This window comes from Mesoplodon densirostris, chromosome 5 (genome assembly GCF_025265405.1).
Source record: "Mesoplodon densirostris isolate mMesDen1 chromosome 5, mMesDen1 primary haplotype, whole genome shotgun sequence".
Lineage (NCBI taxonomy): Eukaryota > Metazoa > Chordata > Mammalia > Artiodactyla > Ziphiidae > Mesoplodon > Mesoplodon densirostris.
In genome coordinates, this window is record NC_082665.1 from 1936586 (window position 1) to 1959814 (window position 23229).

The following is a 23229-nucleotide window of genomic DNA, read 5'->3' on the forward strand; positions in this document are numbered from 1 at the left end:
GATGTCCTCAATAAAGCCCCGTCCTGGTTAGAACAAGCTGGGTGTGCTTATGTTACATTAACACCCTCCCTCTCCCCACCCACAAGGCACGGCTCACACCCACTTCCCCTGCCCCACGATCCAGTACGCCTAAGTCGGGGACCCTCGACTCGGACCCTGGTCGGGGTGAGCTGCCCGCCTCAGCCCCTTGACTCTTCAGCTCCCCCCGCATCCCACCTTCGCCACCACCTAGTCAGAGCCTCCTGTCAGCTCACCGGCTCCCACTCCCGGCCACCTGCTCCCTCGGTGCCCGTCTGAAGCCCTCAAGCTGGACCGAGGACGAAGCGCATCCACTCCTGGCCTGGATCCCAGGCCTCCGGTCTTTATGGGCACGTCATAGTCCCAGCTCTGAACTTCGCCCCAGGTAACACTGAAGGTGGGGTTTCGGAGCAAAGCAGGTGCTGGCATTACGGCCTGTGTGTTTGTCCTGTTGGCTCCCGTTTAAGGAGGAGAGGGCTGAGACCCAAGAGGACACATTGCTCGTCTGAGACGCTGCTCAGTGCAGCCAGAGGTGGGCCAGATGCACTGTGTGCTCCCCACGGAGCTGCTGCCAGGAACGAGGGCGGTCACTCTGCATCTCGGACCCCACCACGGGGTCACCTGCGCCAGCAGCCCCTGTGCTGCACGCAGCGTCCAACACTCGTGGCAGGACAGGCCGAGATCTGGGTCCTGACCTGACGTGGGGCACTGGGCCAGGAGGTGGCCAGTGTCCCCCCCCGGCGAGCCTCCCACGTGGAGGCGACACCCCGTCTCCCGGCCACCGGGTGGGTGGGGACCCCGAGCACCCCCCGTTTGCTGAGCTGCACACCCTCCTCCCTCAGCCCCTCCCCCCACCCCCAGCGGGTCAGGAGGTGAGCTCCGAGTTCTGGGGAGGACACAGCGGGGGTGCCCCCCCGAGCGTGCTGACTGGGGGCAAGTTTCAGGAGGAGCGGGAGTGGAAAGGAGCCTTCCAGGGGCCACCTACCCACCCTGTCCCCGAGCCCAGGGCTGCCCTGTTTGCAGGAGGACATGGGCTTCCCTCTGATGGTCATCCTCCGGGAAGCGTTGGTGGGGCCTCTGGGATGCTTGTGGATCCCTTGTGGGATGCTCACGGGGCCCCCGTCAAACCAGTTGGGAAATTAGACAAGAAACAAGGGGTCCTGGCTGCCAGCATCCCCTGAGGACAGCGGTTCTCCAGGGCGCTGTGAATGGACACGGGCTCTGGTGTCTTCCCGGGGAGCCTGCGGCTCCGAGGGGCCCCGCCAGGGCGTGGGAGCAGCTGGGGATGCCGAGCGGGATGCCACCGTGGCGAGCACCGGACCTTCTCGGGCCGAGGAAGAGCGCTGGCCCAGCTAGGAGTGCGTGCAAACGGTGGCCTGGCCGAGAGAGGCCAGCAGTGCTGCCCGTCTGAGTTCTGCCTGCCCTGAGCTCCTGCGGCCGCTTAGCCAGCCAGGACGGCGTGGGCACGCGGGACCCCGAGCTTGGTCTGTGTCCTGCTGTCGCCGGCCTGAGTGTGTTCATCCCTGTTCAACACGCGGTCTGGTCCCAGGGAAGTCGGCGTCTTTCTGCTCTTGCAGGGTTGTCACTTTTTGCTATTTCTACGTAAAGGGCAAAGCTGCCCGTCACAGCATCACGTGAGGGAGGTGGGTGGCCGCAGCTCGCCTGAGGAGCCCGACACATGCCCCGCCCCCTCTGCAGGGACTGGGGCAGGGTTGGAAGAGACGAACCTATGAAACTTAGCCAGGCCAGGGGTGTAGCATCTGCGTAAACCCTTCCTCAAGACGACAACAAGTAGGCAAGCCAGTACGGCGTCACCGTACCGTCCCCACGTGCCCAATGGGCGGGACTGCCGACAGGTGAGCACCTCAACAGGTGAGCACCCCGACAGGTGAGCATCCCTGACAGGTGAGCAGCCCGACTCGACCATCAGACTGAGACAAACACACTGTAAGTGGCCTTGATGTCCCCTGGCCGGACTGTCCAGGGTCTGGGACTGTCCAAGGGCCTCCCCCACCCCCCTGCATTTAGGCCCTCAGGGGAGGCCCCTCCCACAGTCCTGTCGTGAGTGCACCTGCGCAGGAGCCTCTGGGGTGGCTTCGACGCTCTCCAGCACCTGCTGAGCCCTGCCGCCGGCAGAATTACGGAGAAGGGCTCCAGTTGAACCTGCCGCACAAGCGTCTACTTTGGTGGACGCTCGCAAAGTTCCATCACCTCCGCAAGACTGGCTCATGGGCTGTGTTCCCTGGAAAGGTCGCAGGAACAGCAGTGTTTGCCAGGGCCTAAAATGATAGTCTTCGCGTAGTGAGACAGAATGCAAGAACGCTGAGACAGAAAAACTAGGCGTTTGTGGTCACCTGCGTCCCAGAGCCTGCCTGGCATCCTCCCCGGTGGGCACCAGGCTCAGGGAAGGGGCCATGGCTTCGGGGGAGCTGCCCTCCAGGACCGTCCTGGGCCTCAGGGGTGCTGTTAGGGTTGAGAGGGGCTCAGGGTTCAAGCCCTCCCCACCCTCCTCAGTTGGGTGGCCCTAGACCAGTGGGACTGAGGGGGGTTGCAGGAATCGTGGGGATCCGGCTGCTTCCCAAGGCAGGTGGGTCATCACCCCTGCTCTCCAGACCACGTGGACGCCTGCCCAGCACCCCAGTGCACAGGAGACCCCACCCAGCCCCTCCCAGGGCCCTGACCCGGCCTCAGGGAGCCCGAGAGTGATGCCCGGTTCCTGGCTCACCCCGTTCCTGGGCCTGCAGCACCTTCCTTCCCCAGCCACGTCCCCTGAAACACACCCGTGGCTTCACACCCCACCCCAATCCTGTTCCGAGAAACCGCTGCACAAACGCTTTCCTGCAGTTGAGGCCCAGCCTTGTCTGTGGCGGGGGACAGGACTCTGAGGTGGCCCCAGGTCCCAGACCCCTGGCATGTACACCCTACCAGATCCTCACCCCCAAATGGGGGGCCAGTCCATGAACGTGATGGATGTACGGCCATATATGGCCACGGTGAAGGGGCTGCACAGCTGTAGCTAAGGCCCCTAATCAGGTGACTGAGTTAACAGAAGGGAGTGTCCTGGTGGGCCTGCCCTAATCCGGTGACCTCGGCACCCTGCCTCACCCCTCTCCAGGCATCCCCGGATCAGGGATAAGGAGGCCGTGGGCCTTCCCTCCCTGAGCTCAGAGACTAGGGGCAGCGGACACCCTCCTGCTGCCGCTGGGATTCTACCAACAGGCAGCTCAGAAGGGCCGAGGTCCAGCTGAGACCAAACCCGGCCTAACAGGGAGCCCCCTTTTGCTTGGGGAGCCCAGGCGCTGGCTGAGAGGGGGAAGGGGGGCAACAGGGAGGGAGGAGCAGGACGGGGACTGGGCCCGGACACACAGGTGTGCACACGTGCACACACGCCCGGACACCTTGGCCCCTCTGAGCTGCCGCAGCCTCTGCCTGGGCCTCCCAGCTGCTGGACAGGCAGCCGGTGGCACCGCGGACGTCCTTACAGCCTGGCAGGCAGCCTCCTGTGTGCCCCGCGCGGGACGCCCTGGGGAGGGCTGAGTGCTCGGAAGGCAGGCGGCAGGCCTGGAGGGCGCGTCCGCGCCTCGGAGGCCAGCACGGGGCCAGGTCCTTCATGGGTGCTGAGGCATCCGCCAAGTGCTCGTTATACCAGCATCCGCAAACACTGCACATTTAAGCCAAACCAACCAGAAAACCCTGTGAAAATAGCCTTCCAGCGCTCCTCCCCCCTTCCCCAGGCTGGGCATTGGGCACCCTGGAGGGCCTGGCCCCAGCACCACGGGGGTCAAGCGGAGCCAGGCGAGGGCGAGGCCGGCACTGGGCGGTGCCTGGGCCATCGTGGCATCCTGGCTGGGGCGGGCGTGTGGTGAAGACAGAGGGGACACGGCTGCCACCAGCCAGGGTCGCCCCCAAGGGAGACGCCACCCCTGAGCTCCAGCCTCCTGCTCATGTGTATAGGCGCGTGTGCACAGATACATGTAGGCACATAGGTGTGCACACGTGCACACATGCATAGGCAAGCTCACATATGCACACACACGCACACATAAACACTCAGGTTTCTGGGCCCTGGAAACTTGCCCCTGGTCTTTTGAGACAGAGGCTCAGACCGCTGGGGGACTGTCCCCCCTTGGCCTGCCCCAGGGCTGGCCAAGCAGACCGGAGGGGCCCCAGCTCCAGAAATGGGCACCCAGGAGCCCCCAGGCGCTCGGCAACACAGTGAGGCTGGCGTGGGCCCCCAGCACAGGTCAGCCCAGCCAGGCCTGCAGCGCCCAGGAGTCACCGAGGCTCCCTGCCAGGGTCTGTGAGGACACGAAGGCAGCCTGAGACGGTGGGCCCCAGCCTGGGCCCGACAGGGAGACCCCCGCCCACCCGGGGACCCCCAACTTCGCCTGTGGGCCTCCCCACAAAACCTCCTGGGTCCCAGAACCTCATCCTGACCTCTAAGGGTGCCAAGGGCAGGAGTGCAGGCAGAGCAGTCGTGGACGAAGGGCCCAGGTGACTGCAGTGGGAACACACGTGGATGGGCAGCCTGCGCAGGGGTGATGGGGACCTGCCAAGCACAGACCACGAGGTCAACATCCAGCTCGTCCTTCCGAGGACGCTGGTGCCAGCGCCACACTGCAGAGCGAGGGACGCCTGCCCTCAGCCACCTGCCCCGGGATCCTGGGCTCTGCTTCTGAGACCCCAGGCTGAGTCGGGGGGAACGTTCCGGGTCGGACTTGGGGCCTAAGAACTAGGCTCAGAAGTCCTCCCAAGAGGTGGGGGGAGGCCAGGCCCGTCACCCCTCAGGACGGGGTTGGGGGGCCCAGGTCACCCCGCAGGATGGGGGGGCTCAGCTCATCACACGGACAGGGGCTGCTGGTCCTGGGATGAGGGTGCGGCCCCAGAGGGCACGTGTCCCTGAGACCGGGCTCAGCCCCGAGCCCAGAGGAGGCCCCCAGACCCGTGTGTGCAGGTGGGGGGCTACCAACCACCAGCCCGCCCACCCTCCCTGGAAGGTTCCAGAGGCCCTGCTTTCCCGAGACTAACAGCACCCCACAGTCGGGGTGACTTTATTTCTAAAAAAGGTGACAAGCGCTGCTCAGCCCCTGCGGCCAGTGTACACAGGGGGAGGGCCACAGTGAGGCGCGCCGGGGCATGTCCCCACCCTCCACACAGAGACCCAGGCTGCTGCGCCCCCGGGCTGGTGAGGGTGCACGGCCGGCTTGGGGAGAGGCTCCGGGCCACGTGGGTACCGAGGCCGAGGGGCGGCGGTGTCCCAGCACGGACGCCCCCACATACCCTGCGCTGGAAGGTGGGTGCCCAGGGTGCCCTGTCCTGGGGGAGGGCCGAGCGGACAGCAGGCTGGACCTGGGGCCGTGGGAGTCCCGGAGCCAGGGCGCACCCCCCGCCCGCCTGCCCGCAGGCTCCAGGCGGCAGTAGCCCAGGCTCCAAAGTGGGGGCAGGTGAGCGGGGGAGAGGCGGGCGCAGGCCGGGGCGGGGCAGGGACGCGGCTTCAGAAGCCTGTTTCGATGCTGAGGGTGCTGCGGGTGACGTGCTCCAGCTCCCCGGACACGTAGTCGGCCATGCTGATGCGGTAGTGCGCCAGCATCTTCAGCATGAGCCGCAGGTTCAGCCACCACTGCTCCAGGGGCATGCGGTGCCTGCGGCGGGCCGGGACAAGGTCAGGGGCGGGAGCGGGGCCTGCGGCGGGGCGGGGTCAGGGCCAGGGGGCGGGGCAGGCGGGGCCAGCGGCGGGGCGGGACACGGTCAGGGGCGGGAGCGGGGCCTGCGGCGGGGCGGGGTCAGGGCCAGGGGGCGGGGCAGGCGGGGCCAGCGGCGGGGCGGGGCAGCTCCCGGGCCACTGCCCCAACCTGGGCCCCGCACGCCCCCTCGGGACACCTGGACCTCAGGACCCGGGACATGTGGAGGCTAGCTCCGGCCACTGCGCTTCAGAGGTGCCGGGGCCCCCGCCCGCAGGAGGGGTCGGCAGACCGCGAGCGCCCGCAGACCCGACCATGGCTGACCCCACCCTCACTCTCTGCCCCGTCGGGAGGAACAGGGACCCGGGGTCAGCCCCGGGCGTGCGGACCGGGCGGCCCTGTGGGATCAGGGATCCAGGCAGGTCTGGGCCCGGTGGTCCACCCCTGTCTTCATTGGGACTCACTCAAAGTCGGTGTCCTTCTTGAGCTCGGTGACAGGGCTGAAGGCCACCGCCTTCTTCTGCAGGCCGATCACGCAAGCCGAGTCGGGGCCGTTGGCGAAGACCCGCCCTGTGGACACAGGCACGTGCTGGCAGCCCCACACCCAGGGCCCTTGCGGGGACAGGTCGCGGTAGCCACCACCTCCCTCACGCACCCTTGCGGTAGACTGCCCGCAGCTTCTCGGACATCCAGAGTATGGCCTTCACCCCCAGCTTGGTGCCGTAGTTCCGGTCGAAGGGGGTGGGAGCCCCGCCCTGAAACACACAGTGGATGAGGCCAGGTTCTGGCCCTCAGGGAGGAGCTGGGCCTCAGGCAGCCGAGCCCTGGCCCGAGCCCAGCAACCAGGCCCTGCCGTGACCTCAGGTGAGCCCTGCTGGGCTGACACCCCGTCCCCTCGACCTGCAGCACTCCGGCCCCTTTCTCCATCCCACCTCTAAAAACCCCTAAAAGCCACCTCCAGAGGCCGGGCAGTGGGCTGCCTACTCATTGACTGGGGGGGCCTCAGGGGGCCCCGGCATCCGGCAGGCAGGTCCCACCACCAGTGAGCAAAGACCCCCGGGAGAGGGGAGCCCTAGGGGTGCACACGGCCCTCAGTCTGCTTGGAACCCACAGCGCGGGCTTCCTGCAGGGCCTCCAGGGGGCCAGAAGGGGAGGGGCTTGTCAGGGTGGAGGTGGCTCCCGGCCACGCCCCTTCCTCAGGCTGAGGCCTCGGCAGGACACGAGCCTTGCTCAGGGGTGTGAGGATGAAGGGGCACCTACAGCCAGGTGCCCCATGAGGAGGGGCACAGAGACAGGTCCTCATCCTGCCATGGCCTCCTGGGACCCGTCGGCCTGGGCACAGTTGGGGGCCGGGGGCCAGAGAGAAGCCTTCCACGGAATCCATGCTCCCCAACCCGGTACCTGCTGCAGGTGGCCCAGGACGTTAGTCCTGCAGTCGAAAATGCCCTTCCCCTCGGAGGAGTACAGGTTGTACAGAAACTCCGTGGTGTAGTATTCGTGGCACTTCTCGTTTCTGGGAAGAGTAAGGGGGTGGGAGCGGCAGGGGGGGCCTGAGCCTCGCCTGGAGGCTAAGCCCCTCCGGGCCGGGCCACAGGCTCACAGGAAAGCCCGACCCCACCCACTCCTTCCTAAGCCCCCCAGCCTTGCTCCACCCAGCTGCCCCCCCTGCTGGACCCTGCGGGCTCGCCCAGCAGCCTCACCGGAGCACCAGGCCCCTCTGGATGTCTGTCTTCATCTTCTCGGTCATGTGCTCCACGTTGGCCTGTGGGGTGAAGACCTGGGTTGAGCGGAGTCGGGGCAGCAGCCAGCACTGCACACCCCTTCCCGCAGCCTGAGGCTGTCTGGGAGGGCCGACTCTGGACTAGCCAACAGGTGGGGCTGAGAAGACCCAGATCAGCCTGGGGGCGGGGGGACGGGCACGGGAACCGGCTGCGGTTGCTGGAGGGCTGTGTGGGTGGTGCAGGTGTGGGCCTGTGGCTGGACCGTGAAGCCGCGGGGGGAGGGCCGGGGGCGGGGGTGGCCACGGAGGCCACAGGGCGGCAGGGGCACTGCCCGGGATCGGGGAAGGGGTGCAGAGGCTCACGGGATGTGTCCCCTCGAAGGCAGCGAGCCCCCAGCCTGCTGGGCCGTGGCTGCTTGGCAGGGGCCCCGTCTCCTCTGCAGGCCTGCTCCCCTGTGTCTCAGGAGGGGCCCCTTCAGCCTGGCCGGGAGAAAGGTACGGGCTCGGCTCACCTTTAAGTCCTGGATGTTGAAGGGATCCTCGAAGACATAGGCGGCGTCGGCCCCCACAGCGATGCCGGTCACGGTGGCCAGGTAGCCACAGTAGCCCCCCATGGTCTCCACGATAAACACACGGCGCTTGGTCCCCGAGGCCGACTGCTTGATGCGGTCACAACTCTGAGGGCCAGGGTGCGGGTCAGAGCCCTCCCCTCGGACCGCGGGGACCCACGACACTGCAGGGACCCGGTCTCTCTCCCAATGTGACTGAAGATCAGGAGCGGCTGGGACAGCCCTTGCCCTATGTGCCCAGGGCACTGGCAGCCCTCACCACACGCCCTCCACGCGGCCACACAGAATTGGGTCCCCAGCCCGGGTGTTTGTGCCCCCAGGACCAGGTGGGTGTCACTAGCATCTAGTGGGTAGGGGCCAGGGACGCTCTAGGAGGCTCTCCCTGACCTTGGGCCAGGGACACACTGGGCCTTAATCTGCTCATGTGCCAACGGGGGAAGACACTCTGCCATGGCAGGGTCTTCATAAACAGGGGCCCTGACGACACGTGAAGTACGTGCTCTGCAGACGCTAATGGTAACACGACAAGTGATGACAATCCTAACTGAAGAGTTCAACGAAATTCAAGCATTAAATAAAGAACTGAGGAAACAGAAATAAAACAGGTATGTAGGTTACTGGTGTCTGAACTATGAGGATAAACCCCAGGTAACAGAGGAAGAGCAAAGTGGAGGAAACGGCTGCAATGTTTGGCAAAGGGTCTACCGCCTACATATGTAAAGAACGTTTACAAATAAAAAAGAAAACATGCCCAGAGAAAAATAGGCAAATGGTGGAAAAAGATCATTTCAAAAAAAACCCCTGGCAAATGGGCAGTAAACATATAGAAAAATACTCAACCAGAAATCAGAGCCGCAAATTAAAAGCGAACCCTGTCCTCCCTCATCTGGCGAGGGGCAGGGGCACCAGAAGGTTCAGAGGGGCCGTGGGCGACCCACAGCCAGTTCAGATGGGAGTTAAATTCCAAGAAAACCCCTGAGGATCATGGGACTCTGGGTCAGGAGATGGGGGTGGGGTAGGATCTCCTCTAGCCTCTTGTTTCACTTGTATTTTCTCCTCCATCTAAAAACACGCAGCACTTGATTGAGCAACATGCCCCCTTCCAGCTTTAGACGCCCCCAAAACGGAGGTGCTGAACCCCTGGGGAAGCTGGGCTCATGTGGGGTCACAGTCGAAGGTGGGAAAGGTCTAGAGGGTGGGGACAGCGGTGGGGATGCCCCCAGAGAGCCCCTGGTGGCGCCAGCCTGCTGGGACTCCTCCAGGACCTGGGCTCCCACCTCCCACCCTCCCACGTCCCAGCCGGAGCCCTGGGTTTCCCCCAGAGCCACGTGTGGCTGCTTCACCGGACAGAACCGTGGCCCGATGTCCACACCAGTACAGAAGCTCAGTTAGGTCAGCAGCAGCCTTGACCACCGTCATCCTCACACCCTGATGACCCCAGAGTCACAACCTCCCTGCCATCCTTGAGACCTCGGGGGCAGCCGGGTCCTGCCCACTCCCCATGCAGGCCGCCAGCCTCGGTGGGGGCCCCGCACCCCCTCCCACCCCTCGGCAGCCCCTCTGGGCGCTCTCCCCTCCCAGGCGCCCCGTCCGCCCACTGCCGGCCTAGGTGGGGGCAGCGGCCCCATGCCCCACCTCCATGGCGGCGTTGACGGCGGTGTCCGAGCCCAGGCTGAAGTCGGTGCCCGGCACGTTGTTGCTGATGGTGGCGGGGATGACACACATGACAATGCAGAGCTCCTCGTAGCGCGCGCGGGCCTCCACCAGCTGCAGCACCCCCTCGTAGGCCTGCAGGGATCGGGGGCGGGGCTCAGGGCCGGCCCCTCGTAGGCCTGCAGGGATCGGGGGCGGGGCTCAGGGCCGGCCCCTCGTAGGCCTGCAGGGATCGGGGGCGGGGCTCAGGGCCGGCCCCTCGTAGGCCTGCAGGGATCGGGGGCGGGGCTCAGGGCCGGCCCCTCGTAGGCCTGCAGGGATCGGGGGCGGGGCTCAGGGCCGGCCCCTCGTAGGCCTGCAGGAATCGGGGGCGGGGCTCAGGGCCGGCCCCTCGTAGGCCTGCAGGAATCGGGGGCGGGGCTCAGGGCCGGCCCCTCGTAGGCCTTCAGGAATCGGGGGCGGGGCTCAGGGCCGGCCCCTCGTAGGCCTGCAGGAATCGGGGGCGGGGCTCAGGGCCGGCCCCGGAGAGGCCGGGCTGCCGGACGAGGCAGGAGGAGGGGCCCCTGGGTCCTGCTCCAGGCTGTGTGGCTGGCAATGGGCGTCTGGGCCCACCTGCCACACCCCAGGACCGAGCCCAGGCAGGCCCCACCCAGGAGCTCTGCAGCCGCCTTCACTGGGGAAACTGGACTCCGAGGAGGACAGGAAGGAGGCCCGCCCACCCCGCCTTGATCCCAGCCCACTCCATGCGGTCTGCGGGGGCTTGGGCCCCTTCAGGAAAGGGCAGGCGTGGGTATCTGTCATTTACGGGGGCTGACCACGCCCCCGCATCACGCCGACGGGCCCCCACCGCCCAGAACTCCGCCGAGACGCGCTGGACCACCACCTCAGCAGCGGGAGGCTGAGGCCACTCACCCCTCCTGCCTGGGCCATCCCACCCCCACTGCCCCTCCCCTGCGGTCAGAGCTGCCCCTCCCCCCTCCTTCTCCTCCCTCCTCCCCCCTCCCTCCCCTCTCCCCCTCCTCACCAGCCCCTCCACACTCACCCTGGTGGCCCCATCAGTCCAGCTGGCTCACGGTAACCTCCTGCACGCGGGGCTTCCGGAAGGGCCACCTCGGCGGCCCACACCCTGGGGTCTCCTCCACCCCCGCTTGCTCCCCTGCAGCCGCCCCCTCACCTCGAAGCCTCCGACGACCAGCAGGGCGTGGATGTTGTGAATGCGGATGTTTTCCACAATTTTCTCCATGTAGCCCTTGGGTAGTGTCCTGCAGTGGGAGATAAATCAGATGGACGTGCTGCATCTGTACAGAACGCCAGGCTGGAAGGACCCACGTCCGCACCGTGCCTGACCTCGGGAGAAGGCAGGCCTGGGGCGTGGCGGTGGGATTCCCAATTAGAGGTGGAGGCAAAGGTGAGGCACAGGGGGGCGGCGGGGCCCACCAGCAGCCTGGCACCTATTCAATGCCCTTGCTGGGCACTGGCCACTGCCCTCTCGACAACCTGGCTGTGAGCCTCACGTCCTGCCCGAGGGGATCCCTTCTGTAGGTGTGGAGCCGCCTGAGCAGCCTTCCTCCACACAGGTGACTTCAAGTGAGCTCTTGGCCAGGAAGCCCCAGGCAGGAGGGTCTGTGTCCCGCTCTGGACAGGCCACCAGCCAGAGGAGACCTAGCCCAGGGCCACAGGGCTGGTTTCCCTTGCATCCCAGCCCCCTGCTGCCCTCGGTAGCCAGGTGCTCACCTCTTGGTCCCCAGCATGGAGCCACCACGCCCCAGCCAGCCAGCCACAGCATGCCAGCCCACTTCTTGCACCTGCAGAGGGGAGGCACGGCTTCAGGGGGGCAGGCCAGGGGCGCTGGCCCACCCCTCCTCAGGTGATGGACCTGTCCTCAGGGAGAGCACGTCCTTGGGGGACGGGGGACAGAGGTCGTGCCTGGCACTGACCGTCCTACCACAGGTCAGAGCGGGGTCTCGGGGCCTGGGCCAGGCTAAAGTGGAACCAGCTGCTCCCACTCCACCCCAAGGAGAGGACCTGGCCTGGCCTTTATACCCACATCGCGAGCCCCTTGGTACTTGTTTGCTTGTAAGCAAGCCGGGGACACGTCATAAACTGACCAAAGACACACAGGTCCACCACCGCAGGCCCCGTCCCCCACCCGGCCTCAGGCACGGCTACACCTACCTGCCCCTTGGCCAGGCCTTCAAAGCCGTCATGCACGACGTACACCGTGTGGCCCTGGGAGATGCCGGTACGCACCGCCGAGCGCACGGCCGCGTTCATGCCGGCCGCTGGGGCCCCCACGTTCAGGATGGCCAGGGAGAAGCCGGTCTTCAGAGAAGGTGGGGAGACAAGGGCATGAGCACAGGGGCGGGACGGGGGACTGCCGACCCAGACAGATGTCAGCAGAGAGCCGCTTCCGGAGAAGAGGCCCCAGTCCTCGTGGCAGCCTGGACACGGTCCAGAGATGGGACTCCCCCGGGCATGACAAAGACCTGCCCTCCTGACACCACAAGGCTCTGCCCAAGACCACATGAGCTACGGTGCAGGCCCCGCTCACTACTGCAAAGTCCTCGGCCAAAGGTAGGAGCGGGACTCGGGCTGCTGTCGGCCAAGCGCGGCTCGCGGGGGCAGCCGAGGCTCAGGCCAGAGTCAGCGCCTGCCTGGAAGCCCTGGGCAACCACCCCACGCTCAGGGCCAGGGCAGCAGCACCCCAGAAAGTCCCTGGCGAGCTGCACGGGTGCGTGGAGGGAAGGGGGCCACCGCAGCCACGGTAAGAAAGTGCCAGGAAGCAGGCGATGCTCTTTCAGTCCCAGGGCTGCTGGAACCCGACAGAACCAACACGTCAGCACCTCAACCCGGAAGCAACGTAAGACATTGCTGTCGGGCGCCTCCACGCCCGCTTCCCTTGCTGCTCCCCAGAACCTGCACCCGCGTGGCATGCAGGCACACCTCACTAGGACAGCCATGTTGCCAGCACTCTGCAGCCACGTGGGGCCACCGGCTCTGCTGGGCAGCCTGGCTCTCGTGGGTCCTGGTAATAACAGCCTGACGCACCCGAGGTGGTTATGCCCCAGGTGGTTCTGGAAGGGGATGTGGGGACCACCCTGCCTTGTCAGAAGCCGCTGCCCACCCCTGACCAGCTCCCGGGATAAATGGGGGGCCAGGACCCCACCGTCCAAGACTGTCTTGGTGGGACCCTTTCCTTGTCCTTGTGGTTTCAGAAACGAAGCCTGCCGTCCTCTTTATTTTCAAGAGAGTCCATTTCCTGAGGGTTTGAGCTATTTCGGAACGTGTCCTAACACTGCATCACTCGTCTGCTGAGTTAAACCTCCTCTCCTGACTTAAATTCCTCCAGCCGTTTGATAAGCAATGGGCCAGCGTAATCCCCAGGCCTGTCTGGGACCTGCTGGTCAAGCAGAGGCCAGGTCTGGTACTCTCAGCTCACAGCTCAGACCCCAGACAGGAGGGAGGGTCCTGGCTCAGTGGGGCCAGCTCCCCGCTCCCTGGGCGGGGTGGCAGGACAGGCGGGAGGAGGCCGAGGGCGCAGCCAGGTGTGGGCTCTGCGGCTTGGCCCTCACCTTCTCCTTGGAGATCTTCTGGTGCGCAAGCAGCTTGTAAATGTTCCAGTTGTTCTCAAAGCTCCTGGAAAGGAAGCGGGTCATGCGTGGCGCAGCCCACAGCCGAACAGCTCAGCACAGCACGGGGCCGGCAGCACAGCCTCAGAGGAACTGGACACGGGTGCGGCCCACCTCCCCACTCTTGTCGCCACGGACCCTGGCTGGGCGCCATCGCCGGGCGGCAGAGACCCCCACGGACACGCGATCCCAACGCCCCTCTCCGCAAAGCGACGCCCGCTTTCAGCCTGCGTGGTCTCAGCAGCTCCGCAGCAGGGCAGGAAGCGTTGCCACGGGAACCACAGGAAGCAGACCTGCAGGGCCAGTTGACCTGGCCCCTCCGGGCCTGCCTCGCTGCTGCCTTCTGTAGTCTCCCCCTCCCCCTGCCCAGGTGCCCTCCCTGTGCTGTGTCCCCCCCATCCCCCCAGCGCCCTGCAGGCCCCGCCAGCCCTGTGGGGCGCATCCACACAGCCTGCCTACTCCTCAGACACCGTCGGGCCCTGTCCCTCCTACACGATGCACGCCCTAGGAGGAGGGTCTCAGAGCGCCACCTCTGCAGGTGGGCACATCCCTGTTTCGGGGGGTGGCCGTGTGCGAGCCACTCAGAGTCTGCTGTGGGCCCCACCGAGCAGACAGCTGCCCAGCACCAGGCCCCCCAGGCCCTCACCTGCCTCGGAGCTGGATGGCCTCCTCAAACCTCTTCTCATCCATGGCCTTCTGCACCTCCTTGGTCTTAAAGAAAACAAGATGCACAGCCTGGAGGCGGAGGCCTGGCACATGCATCTGAGCCCAACGTGGGGGGCCTGTCCCAGACCCACCGGGCAGCTGTCACTGCCGGAATCGAGAGGGCTGAGGGGCCGAGGGGACCCCACCTGGCCTGCCAGGTCCTCCCCTCCCTGGAAGGGGCACCCGGGCCTCGCGCCTCCTCAGCCCTGGGAAGGGGGTGGGGGGCAGCCAGGGCCTAGGAACGAAGGGTGAGGCTGCTCCGGCCCCCAGACCCGCCGCCCACTGGCGACCAGCCTGCCCGAAAGCGGGGCCCAGGGGAGGTCGCCGCAGGAGGAGAGGCCCCTCTCCCGCGCCAGCCCACCTCCCCTGGGAAGGCCCTGCTCTGCCCCCAGCTGCAGGGCCCCCCAAACCTACCGAGCCCCGCACCCCAGTGTCCCCACAGCCAGCCTCTCAGCCTCTCTCTGCTCCCCACTCCCCGCTCCCGTGGCCCCTGCTCCGACCACATGAGATGTCCCGGTGGCTCTGGCCACCTGCTCCCCCTCCCCCTCCCATCCTAGCCCCAGAGCCCCACCTTGCCCAGTTTGCAAAGCCAGTCTGTCCCAGGCCACTGGCTCTGGGAAGCTAAGTGTCCTGGGCTCCCCCCAGCTACGCCCCCAGGCCCCCCATGGGCTCCCCAGGGCTCCCCAGCTCCCTGCAGCTCCCACACCTGTCTCAGGCTTGTCTTACCTTAGGGGCACCTTGGGGATGTGCTCACACCTCCCTCCCCCACCTGGAGGACTGCAGGCCTCGGATACCCTGAGGCCCGCAGGGGGGCGCAGCCACACTCTCGGAAGGGGGCCCACAACAGAAGGTGCGACGCACCTGCCGCCCGCTCCATGTAGCACGCATGGAGGAGCGGCAGGGCTCCCAGGGGGACGGGGTGCGGGGGCTTGCAGCAGGCCTGCTGACTGGGCCCTGAGAGGCCTGGAAGGACAGGCAGTGCCGGGGTGTGGCGGGAAGGGGGCACGAGAGCCCCAGGCACCTCCCTGGGAAGCCCCCAGGCCGGCGCCCGGGCAGGCGGGTGCTCACCATCTGCACACACTCCATGAGGGGCAGCCGCACGGACTGGTTCCCGGAGAGGCTGACCACGCAGGCCGGCGTGTCGGGCGTGGTCTCCAGCAACGCCATCACCGCCTCCATGCCCATCTTGCTGCTCTGGGCGGAGAGAGGGGCAGGCGGGGCTCAGGCAGGCGCAGTGGGCACGGAGCCAGCCCCACGCCACGCACACGCCCTCGGCTCTCAGAGCCACACGCACATGCACACGCACACGCACACGCTAGAAGCTTCTGGAGTGAGCGACACTATTTATTCTAGAAATGGTGACTGAGCATGACCACGTTTCACAGCAGCCCCCCGGCACCATTTCACCGGGCCTCAGCCGGCCCTGCTAGGAGGGCGTGGCCCCTGCACCCCGGGGTTGCAGTGGCAGGGCCAGGGCTGGACCGCGGTTTCCAGAGTTCTCTATGACGAAGTTTCTCGCTTAGGGCTCCTGGTGTGTGTGCAAACTTGGGCATGGGCTGGCGGGCCGGACCAGCTAAAACAGGTCAGGTAAGGACCGCCCTCCATGGAGACAGATCACAAACAGGGGTCCTGCCACGGCCAACGGGAACAGACAGGCACGCCAGAGACCAAGGCCCGCGGCTCAGCTCGGTGAGACATTGGCATCCTCTGCCTCCGCCGCGCCCCCAGACCGCGCCCCTGGCCTCCCACACTGGTCAAGTTGGTGCCGGGAACAGCCCGGGAGAAAGCTCCTGTGTCCCTCGGGAACCGTGTGACGGCCACTCTCCTGTAACCCACTGTGTGCAACTGTCGCCCTGCAGGACCTGGGCTCGGGGACCAGCACTAAGCTGTGCCTCTGGCGCCCCTCTGGCGCCAACCCAGGCCTCCGGTGTCTCCACCATCTGCAAAACCAGCAGGTCAGCCCATTCTCCTGCCACCAGGTGAGACCCTGGGCCCATGCTGGCACTCGACAGCCAGGCCTGGTGGAGGGCCAGTGCTTGACCCCCCGTCCCGAGTGCACCCCTGGGGCCAGACACCCTCTGAGGTCAGTGTCCCCACTGCTCTGTGTGGATGGGGACGCACTGAGGCCTCCTGGGAGAGGTTCGGTCCAGCGGCTCCTCCAGGCCCACACTGGTCACCCGGCCTCACCCAGCACAGTGGCCCAGGCACCGCTCCGGCCAGCCCTGCAGTCTCCAGCCCCCAGCCCCGGTGACCAGCGCCTCACAGGCGGGTGCTTCACCACCTCGGGGCCTCCCTGGCCCCGGGCCCTGTCCTTGTGGGCCTGCAGCATGACTCCCACCCTGCAGAGGGTGGGGTGGGACCAGCAGTAATCAGGATTCGGCACCCAGGCCCTGCAGCTGGGCACCCAGGCCATAGGCCAGACTCAGAACAACCAGACATCGACCTGCTGCTCACCCCACCCTCCGTTCCCAAGGTCCTGCTAAAGCCATCGCCAGGAGGGTGCGGCCTAGGCTGCCAGGCCGTGGTCTCATCCACAAGCACCAGCAGCAGTGAAAAAATGCTCACGCACACCCACGCTTGCACACCCACCACGCCACCAGTGCAGCACACCCAGCACCGGGGTGACGCCCCACCTACCAGGATGCGGTCGAACGCCGAGGGGGTCCCTCCCCTCTGCACGTGGCCCAGCACGGTCACTCGTGTGTCAAAGCCCAGCCTCTGGACCACTAGCTGCTCGTGGGGACAGAAAGGGGGTCCCTGAGTTTGTGGCTCTAATCCACTGTCCCACCACCCCGTGGCCCCCAGCCCTCTCCCCTCCCCCTCCCACCCTGCCTCAGGGATTTCAGGGTGTCAGCTCCCCAGGGGCCCCACAGAGCCAGCCCAGGGTTCACGCCTACAGCCTGAGCGTGAGCACGTGTGCTCCTGTGTGTGTGTGTGTTTCCATGTGAGTGTGTGGGCGTGTGCTCCCACACGTGCTGGCTGCAGGAGCTCATCACAGTCTCCAGCCCCTGTGGGTCAGGCCTTGCCAGGAACTGTGGCAGGAAGCACAGGGTCAGCGGAGGGGCCGGCTCCTGGCAGCACCTGGTTGGGAGCTCAAGGACAGGGTGGGCGGCCAAAGTGAGGGGCGTGGAGGCTCCCAGGGGCTGTGCTGGGGGACGGGGGCCCAGGGCCCTGGGCAGAACCCGGCAGGTGGGTGCTGCTCACAGGGACGAAGGATTCCCCCCGAAGTTGTTCTGTTATGAATCTGGTACTGGATAGGCAGTGGGCTCCCGTCAATGGGGGGCTGGCAGGGGCTGGACCCTGTCACTGGGACACTGTTGCGGGGCTGGACGGGGCCCCTAGGATGGGGGATGATCTGAATGAAGACTGGAAACCAGAGCGTTGCGGGTTCCCAGCAGGTGGGAACCACACCTCAGCCTCAGAGGGGCCACGGCTTCTCGGGTCCCGGCCGCACCCACCCCACATCTGGCAATCGTTAGGGACAAGAAAGCTCCCTCCAGGAGCTGGGGGTGGGGCCCCAGCAAGAGCACTTGGGGACTGGAGATAAAGGGGATCTCCCTCCCCAAGGCCCCGCCCACCCCACGTGACCCAGGGCCCCGCCCACTCACGTCCTTCACGTAGCGGGATGAGATGGGCTTCCCGTTGCGGTCGACGGCGCCCTCGGCGATGATGATGATGTTCAGTCGGGACCCTCGGCTCCGAGTCTGGGTCAGAGATGCGGCGGGGCTCAGCCGCCAGCCCGCAGACCCCGCCCCAGACACGGCCGCGAGCCGCAAGCCCTCCCCAGGCTCCGCGCCGCGGGGCTCACACGGGCGACGGGTGGACTGAGGTGGGTGAACCAGGACCCCGCTGCCCCTCCTGGGGGCAGAGACTGGGGGACTGGAGGGTTCCTCCTCCCCCTTCCCCTCCCCCTCCCCGGACTGAGGGAAGATTTCCTCCATCAGCTGGTGATGGACGAATTAGCGTCACTTAACTGTTACAAAGACAAAGCTCTTTGGGGATTTGAAAGTACTTTTTGCTTATTTATTTCCTCAACAAATGTTTGTGGGGTTCACCCTGATTCACCAGCCTCAGATGTCTGTCCCACAGCACCCGAAGAGACTTAGAGAGAAAGATAGGGGGCTTCCCTGGTGGCGCAGTGGTTGAGAGTCCGCCTGCCGATGCAGGGGACACGGGTTCGTGCCCCGGCCCGGGAAGATCCCACATGCCGCGGAGCGGCTGGGCCCGTGAGCCATGGCCGCTGAGCCTGCGCGTCCGGAGCCTGTGCTCCGCAACGGGGAGAGGCCACAGCAGTGAGAGGCCCGCGTAACGCAAAAAAAAAAAAAAAAAAAGATAGGGTCAGAGCAGCTCCTGCAGGACCCGGGTACAGAGGGGCGGGGGAGCCAGGAGTGGAGGGCTGCCTGGAGGAGGTGGGGGTGGTGCAGTGAAGCGAGACAGCCAGAAGAGACCACACCTCCCTCAGCCTTACTCGCTGCAGCCCAGGAGGTGGGCAGGACAGAGGGTGACATCTTCATGTAACAGGTGGGGAAACGGAAGCTCAGGGAACCCTGGGGCGGGGTGGGGCGAGGGCTTTACACAGAGCAGGAAAGAACCAGGATGTGAGGCCAGGCCTGAGTCCAGGCCACTTCCAGGAAGATGCAGCCCCAAGTTCTCAGCAAGTAGGCCAAGGCCGAGGTCAGCCAGGGACCATCACCACCAGAGCTCCCCTCTACCCAGGCGAGCCCACAAGGCCACCCGGGGGTGCAAGGACTCCCCCCAAGGAGAGGACAGAGGTCTCTGGCCAGCTTCGCTGCCAGGCTCAGCTCGGCCCTATCCTTGTCTTCACTGGGGAAGGTTTCAGAAGCCAGACATGACCGTTGGCCCCTCCCACTGCCCTGGGCAGGGGTACAGAACCCTGGGGTGTGAGTGGGAGGTGGGGAGAGCAGCATCCGGCAGTGGACGGGAATGATGCCACCACCTCGGTCACATGGGGACAGGGACGCTCTAGAGCCAGCCCCGGGCCGCCCGCCTCCCTCAGGAAACATAGGGCCTGGCACTGACCTCCCAGAACAACAGAACAAACAAAAGGCCCGGCCCCGGGCAGCCTCCACACTCGTCCTGCCCTTGGGCCAGGATGCAGAGGACATTGGGGGTAGACAGAGCCCGTTAGGGCCCCAGACTGGGCCCGAGTGTGAACTTGGGCACACAGTCTCAGGGGCTCCCCTGCCTTGAACCCAGACCACAGCCCTCGAGTGCCCCCCGACCCCTGATCTGAAGGCACCTCTCCCCCCCATCACAGCCCTCCTGTCCACCACTGGCCTAGCCAAGGGGCCAGCCTATCCTAGTTGGGGGGCCTCAGGGATGCCCAGGGCAGAGTATCTGCCTGTTCTGTGCCAGAGCCCCCCAACTCCATCTTGAAGGGCCTGGAGAGCCGCGTTCCAGGCACCCCCTCTCAGGCACCCCTGCTCATCTCTCCTGGATGAGGCCTTAGACCCCCATCTGCTCCCGCCTCCACAGCCTCTTCTGCTGGAGCCACTGCCCCAGGTTCCCATCCACCCATCTTCACAAAGCCACCTCCCCTTGCCCAGGCTCAGCGGTCAGGGCCCGAGGGAGCCAGCTTGACCGTGTCCCCGCTCCCGCCCCTCGCCCATGTCAGGACTGACCACGCGGAGCCGAGCCTGAGGCAGTGGTGAGTGTCCCCCTCAGGCCCCTCTGCGCTCCGGGGCAGCCCCCGGGTGTGTCTATCAGCGTTGGCACCGAAGCCCTCTCCACTCCTTGCGGTGCCGCCCCCAGGGGGGATGCTTGCTGAACCAGAGGGAAGTGAATCAGCCAAAGCTGGCCACGTGACCCCAGGGACACTCTCGTGGGGGACACGGGCCACGCAGCTCACGGCAGGGACCCTGGGAGAAGACCCCTGGGCCCTCACCTCACCCAGCCGCTCACACATGAAGTTCTCCCAGCCGTCCTCGGGCGGCGCCTCAGGGATGAACAGCCAGTCGGCCCCCGAGGCCAGGGCGGACACCAGGGCCAGGTACCTGGAGGGGTGGGAGGGCGAGGGGCTGCAGTAGGTGGGCCCCAGCCCGACACCACGGGCCCGCTCCCTGGGTCACAGGAGAGGTACAGCTCTGAGCGGCACCCAGCCCCACAGTCAGGACTCCCCACACCCCGGCTCTCACACCCAGTGTCAAGGGAGCACCTGCCACATGCCAGGAGCCCTGGAGGCGCTGCCCCCTGCTCCCACTGCCCCGAAGCCCCGGGCCCCCGGCTGACCCGGGCAGCCCCCTTACCCACAGTGCCGCCCCATCACCTCCAGCACGAAGGTCCTCTGGTGGCTGTGGATGTGGAAAGGGCAGAGGGCATCAGTGCAAAGTCCCCCCGAGCGGAGCTGAGCCACGAAGCCTGGCCTCTCGTGCCACACCACCCATGGCCCCAGCTCTGCCAAGGGCGCGCCCAGGAGAGACAGAGGACGCAGGAGCAGCCCAAGGACAGACAGCCCTGGTCATTCCCAGGGCGGCCAAGGCCCTGGGCGAAGGGCCACCTCTGTCTCGGGCTCACGGCCAGCTTCACGCTGGTTTTCACCGATCTTTGCTCCTGAGGCTGAAGGCCATTTACCCTGCTGGGGCCTGGCCGTCACCAGCCAGCAGCCTGAGGACCCCCTGTGGGGTGCACCATTGCCCCAGGGCCGTAGGAGACCTGTCAGAGCCACTGCCCACCTAGGGCTCGGGACAACCTGGCAGGGTGGGGACCAGACCCCCAAGCCCCTCTGCTCATCCCACTGTAAGTCTCCCCCGACCTGGGGGCTGGGGGCAGCCAGTACAGGCTCCTAGGGATGGAATTACGCTGACAAGCCATTGACCCTGCAGAAAGGCAGCCTCAGCCCCTCGCCGGGAGACGGGATCCCAGGCTTGCTTGCCTGGTGGCCTGGCTGGGCGGGGGGCTGCGGGCCTCACTCACCTCTGGGCGGTGGTGGTGATGGCGTCGATGACCTCCATGATGCGGTGCAGGGCCGAGTCCGTGCCGATGGTCATGTCGGTGCCGCAGAAGTCGTTGTCAATGGAACCCACCAGCCCGGCGATGCTCAGGTGCGAATAGGTCTGAGCCGTGTTCTGTGAGATCTTGCCTGGGAAGGAGGAGGCCAGCCCAGGTGCAGCCGCAGCGGCCCCACCCGGCCCCCTTGGCCACAACACGGGGCCCGGACCCCGATCCCCACCCCCTCCCCCAGCCCACTGGGCAGTGCAGCTTGGTCAGGTCCCCAGGTCCTGCAGCAGAGGTCCTGGGGCCGTGCGGCAGTGGCTGAACCGCTGATTACGGACTTGTCACCCTCTGGGAGACGTCCAGGGGAGCCCTGGAGAGTGCACCCCTCACTTCCGGGTCCCCCACGAGCAGCACAGAACCAATGAAGCTCCAACGGGTCACTTTCCGACTGGTGACCCCCAGGACTCTGTGTCTTATGTTATCAAATTTTAACTCTCACACTTCTGCAAACTGTGACAAGTCCGTAACCCACACTGGGGAGTGAATCACTCACCGCGCGGGTGAGTCAGCCTGGGAACTGCCATGCGGCATCAGGAAGACAGCACTGCCTGGGGGTCCCCGACGTTGGGTCCCCACAGGCCTCACTACTGGCCAAACCCGGGCCCGTGGCTCCTGGAGCCACCCAGCGTCCGCCTGATCTCGGGCCAGGGCCCCCCTCCCGGCCAGCAGCCCCGCAGCATCTTGCTGCCTCCGGTCCTGCCTGCCCCCGGCCGCAGCTGCTCCGCCGCCAACCCACCTTCGCTCACCAGCTCTTCCAGCAGGCTGCCCCACTCGTTGCGGAAGATGTTGGCGCCCGTGAGGCTGCCGTCCCCGCCGATGACGCACAGGTTGGTGATGCCACGCTGGACCAGGTTGTAGGCGGCCGCCCGGCGCCCCTCCCGCGTGGTGAAGGCCTTGCAGCGGGCGCTGCCGATGACGGTGCCGCCCTGCATGGAGGAGGGGCAGCCTGGGCCAACGGGGCACCAGAGGGACCCGGGTACTGGGCACGGGCGGCCTGGGAGACCCCAAGGAACAGAGGGCCAAGTCCAGGGGCTCCTCAGAAGCCTGGGCAGGTGTCCGCCTCCCCCCACCCGACCCCCCGGACTTTCTCCTCGTGTGCAAGGAGGAGACTGTCCGCCGTCAGGCTCGGGGAGCTTGACAGGTGAGGGATGAGCAGGCTGAGGTGTGTAAGGCGTGCACACCCGCACACATGCACGTACTCTGGCCCACATGGCCGGGCACCAACGCAGGGACGTGCCTGGGCAGCTCGTGCCATCGTCTACGTGCCCCCCCCCCACCGGCTCAGCCTCAGCCCAGGCTCCCCAGACCCTGCCCACAGGCAGAACTGCCGGCCCTGCACTCGGCCAGCTGGTGGGAACGACGCGTTGCTCCCCAGAGCACCAAGAGCACCGGGCTGGGCCCCGGGCCCCAGGATTCACAGAAAACGCAGATCAGAGCCGGCCCTGGCCCGGCCCAGCCTCCTCCTGTGCCCCTCCCCGCTGCCCCCGTGCTCTATGCTCCCCACCTCTCTCCAAACACCAGCCCGGCCCCGCATCCTCACCTGCCCACCTTTCATGCAGCTTCACACCCCAGCTAACACTTGGCCTAAAGCTCCTTCCCCGGGCGGTCTCTCAGGACAGAGGCCACAGCCATCTGTGTCTGAGACACAGGCTCAGAGCAGAGCAACGGCTGGATCCAGGCCTGAGGCGTGATGGCCGCCCTCCCTGGACCCCTGGGGTGGAGGACGAGGTACCCAGGCTGCAGCCCCACCCATGACGGGGTCAGGGAGCACCACACCAGAGCAGGAGGACACGGGGTGGGGGGCTCTGATGAAGCCCAAGAACAGGGCTTGTCCGTGCCCCACTGGACCATCGAGGGCTCAACAAACGGGCCTGCTCCCACGAGCGCCTGGAGAGCGCGGCCCCTTGGGGACGTCCACCCTGGGCAGGAGGGGTGGGTGGCACGGCAGGGTTGGCTGTGCCTGGATGACCGAGGGTCCAGGCCCGTCGCCCACTGCTCCGCTGACCCAGGCCTCTTAAATAAGCAGGTGTCAGCTGGTGGTCTAGGATACACAGGTGACAGGTGCCCCACAGCAGTCCCTGCTCTGTGGGAGGACTCCGGTCTCCCTACAGAGACCTGGTGCCAAGACCCCCACTCCTAGCAACCCCTGGCCCCAGCGAGGCGCTCAGCGCCCCACCCTCAGTAAGCAGGATGACGAAGGGGAAGGCGGGGGAGGCGCAGAGGCCGCTGAGGCCAAGCCT

At 66.4% G+C, this 23229-nt stretch overlaps 1 protein-coding gene across 1 annotated transcript in view; it reads right to left on the minus strand.

Annotated features, from left to right (window-relative positions):
• Window positions 1-5031: 5031 nt before the first annotated feature.
• Window positions 5032-23229, minus strand: part of PFKL (phosphofructokinase, liver type) — a 28269-nt gene continuing 10071 nt past the window's right edge. The window contains exons 4-22 of the mRNA XM_060100393.1: window positions 21726-21915; window positions 20909-21074; window positions 20242-20286; window positions 19881-19989; window positions 17584-17679; window positions 16613-16705; window positions 15044-15169; window positions 13917-13981; window positions 13214-13277; window positions 11817-11963; window positions 11376-11446; window positions 10816-10903; window positions 9624-9776; window positions 7932-8096; window positions 7400-7461; window positions 7101-7212; window positions 6355-6454; window positions 6164-6269; window positions 5032-5660 (exon numbers count right to left, since the gene is read on the minus strand). Coding sequence (XP_059956376.1) covers window positions 5513-5660; window positions 6164-6269; window positions 6355-6454; window positions 7101-7212; window positions 7400-7461; window positions 7932-8096; window positions 9624-9776; window positions 10816-10903; window positions 11376-11446; window positions 11817-11963; window positions 13214-13277; window positions 13917-13981; window positions 15044-15169; window positions 16613-16705; window positions 17584-17679; window positions 19881-19989; window positions 20242-20286; window positions 20909-21074; window positions 21726-21915 — 2106 coding nt within the window. The 3' untranslated portion in view covers window positions 5032-5512. The remainder of the gene's footprint in view (window positions 5661-6163; window positions 6270-6354; window positions 6455-7100; window positions 7213-7399; window positions 7462-7931; window positions 8097-9623; window positions 9777-10815; window positions 10904-11375; window positions 11447-11816; window positions 11964-13213; window positions 13278-13916; window positions 13982-15043; window positions 15170-16612; window positions 16706-17583; window positions 17680-19880; window positions 19990-20241; window positions 20287-20908; window positions 21075-21725; window positions 21916-23229) is intronic.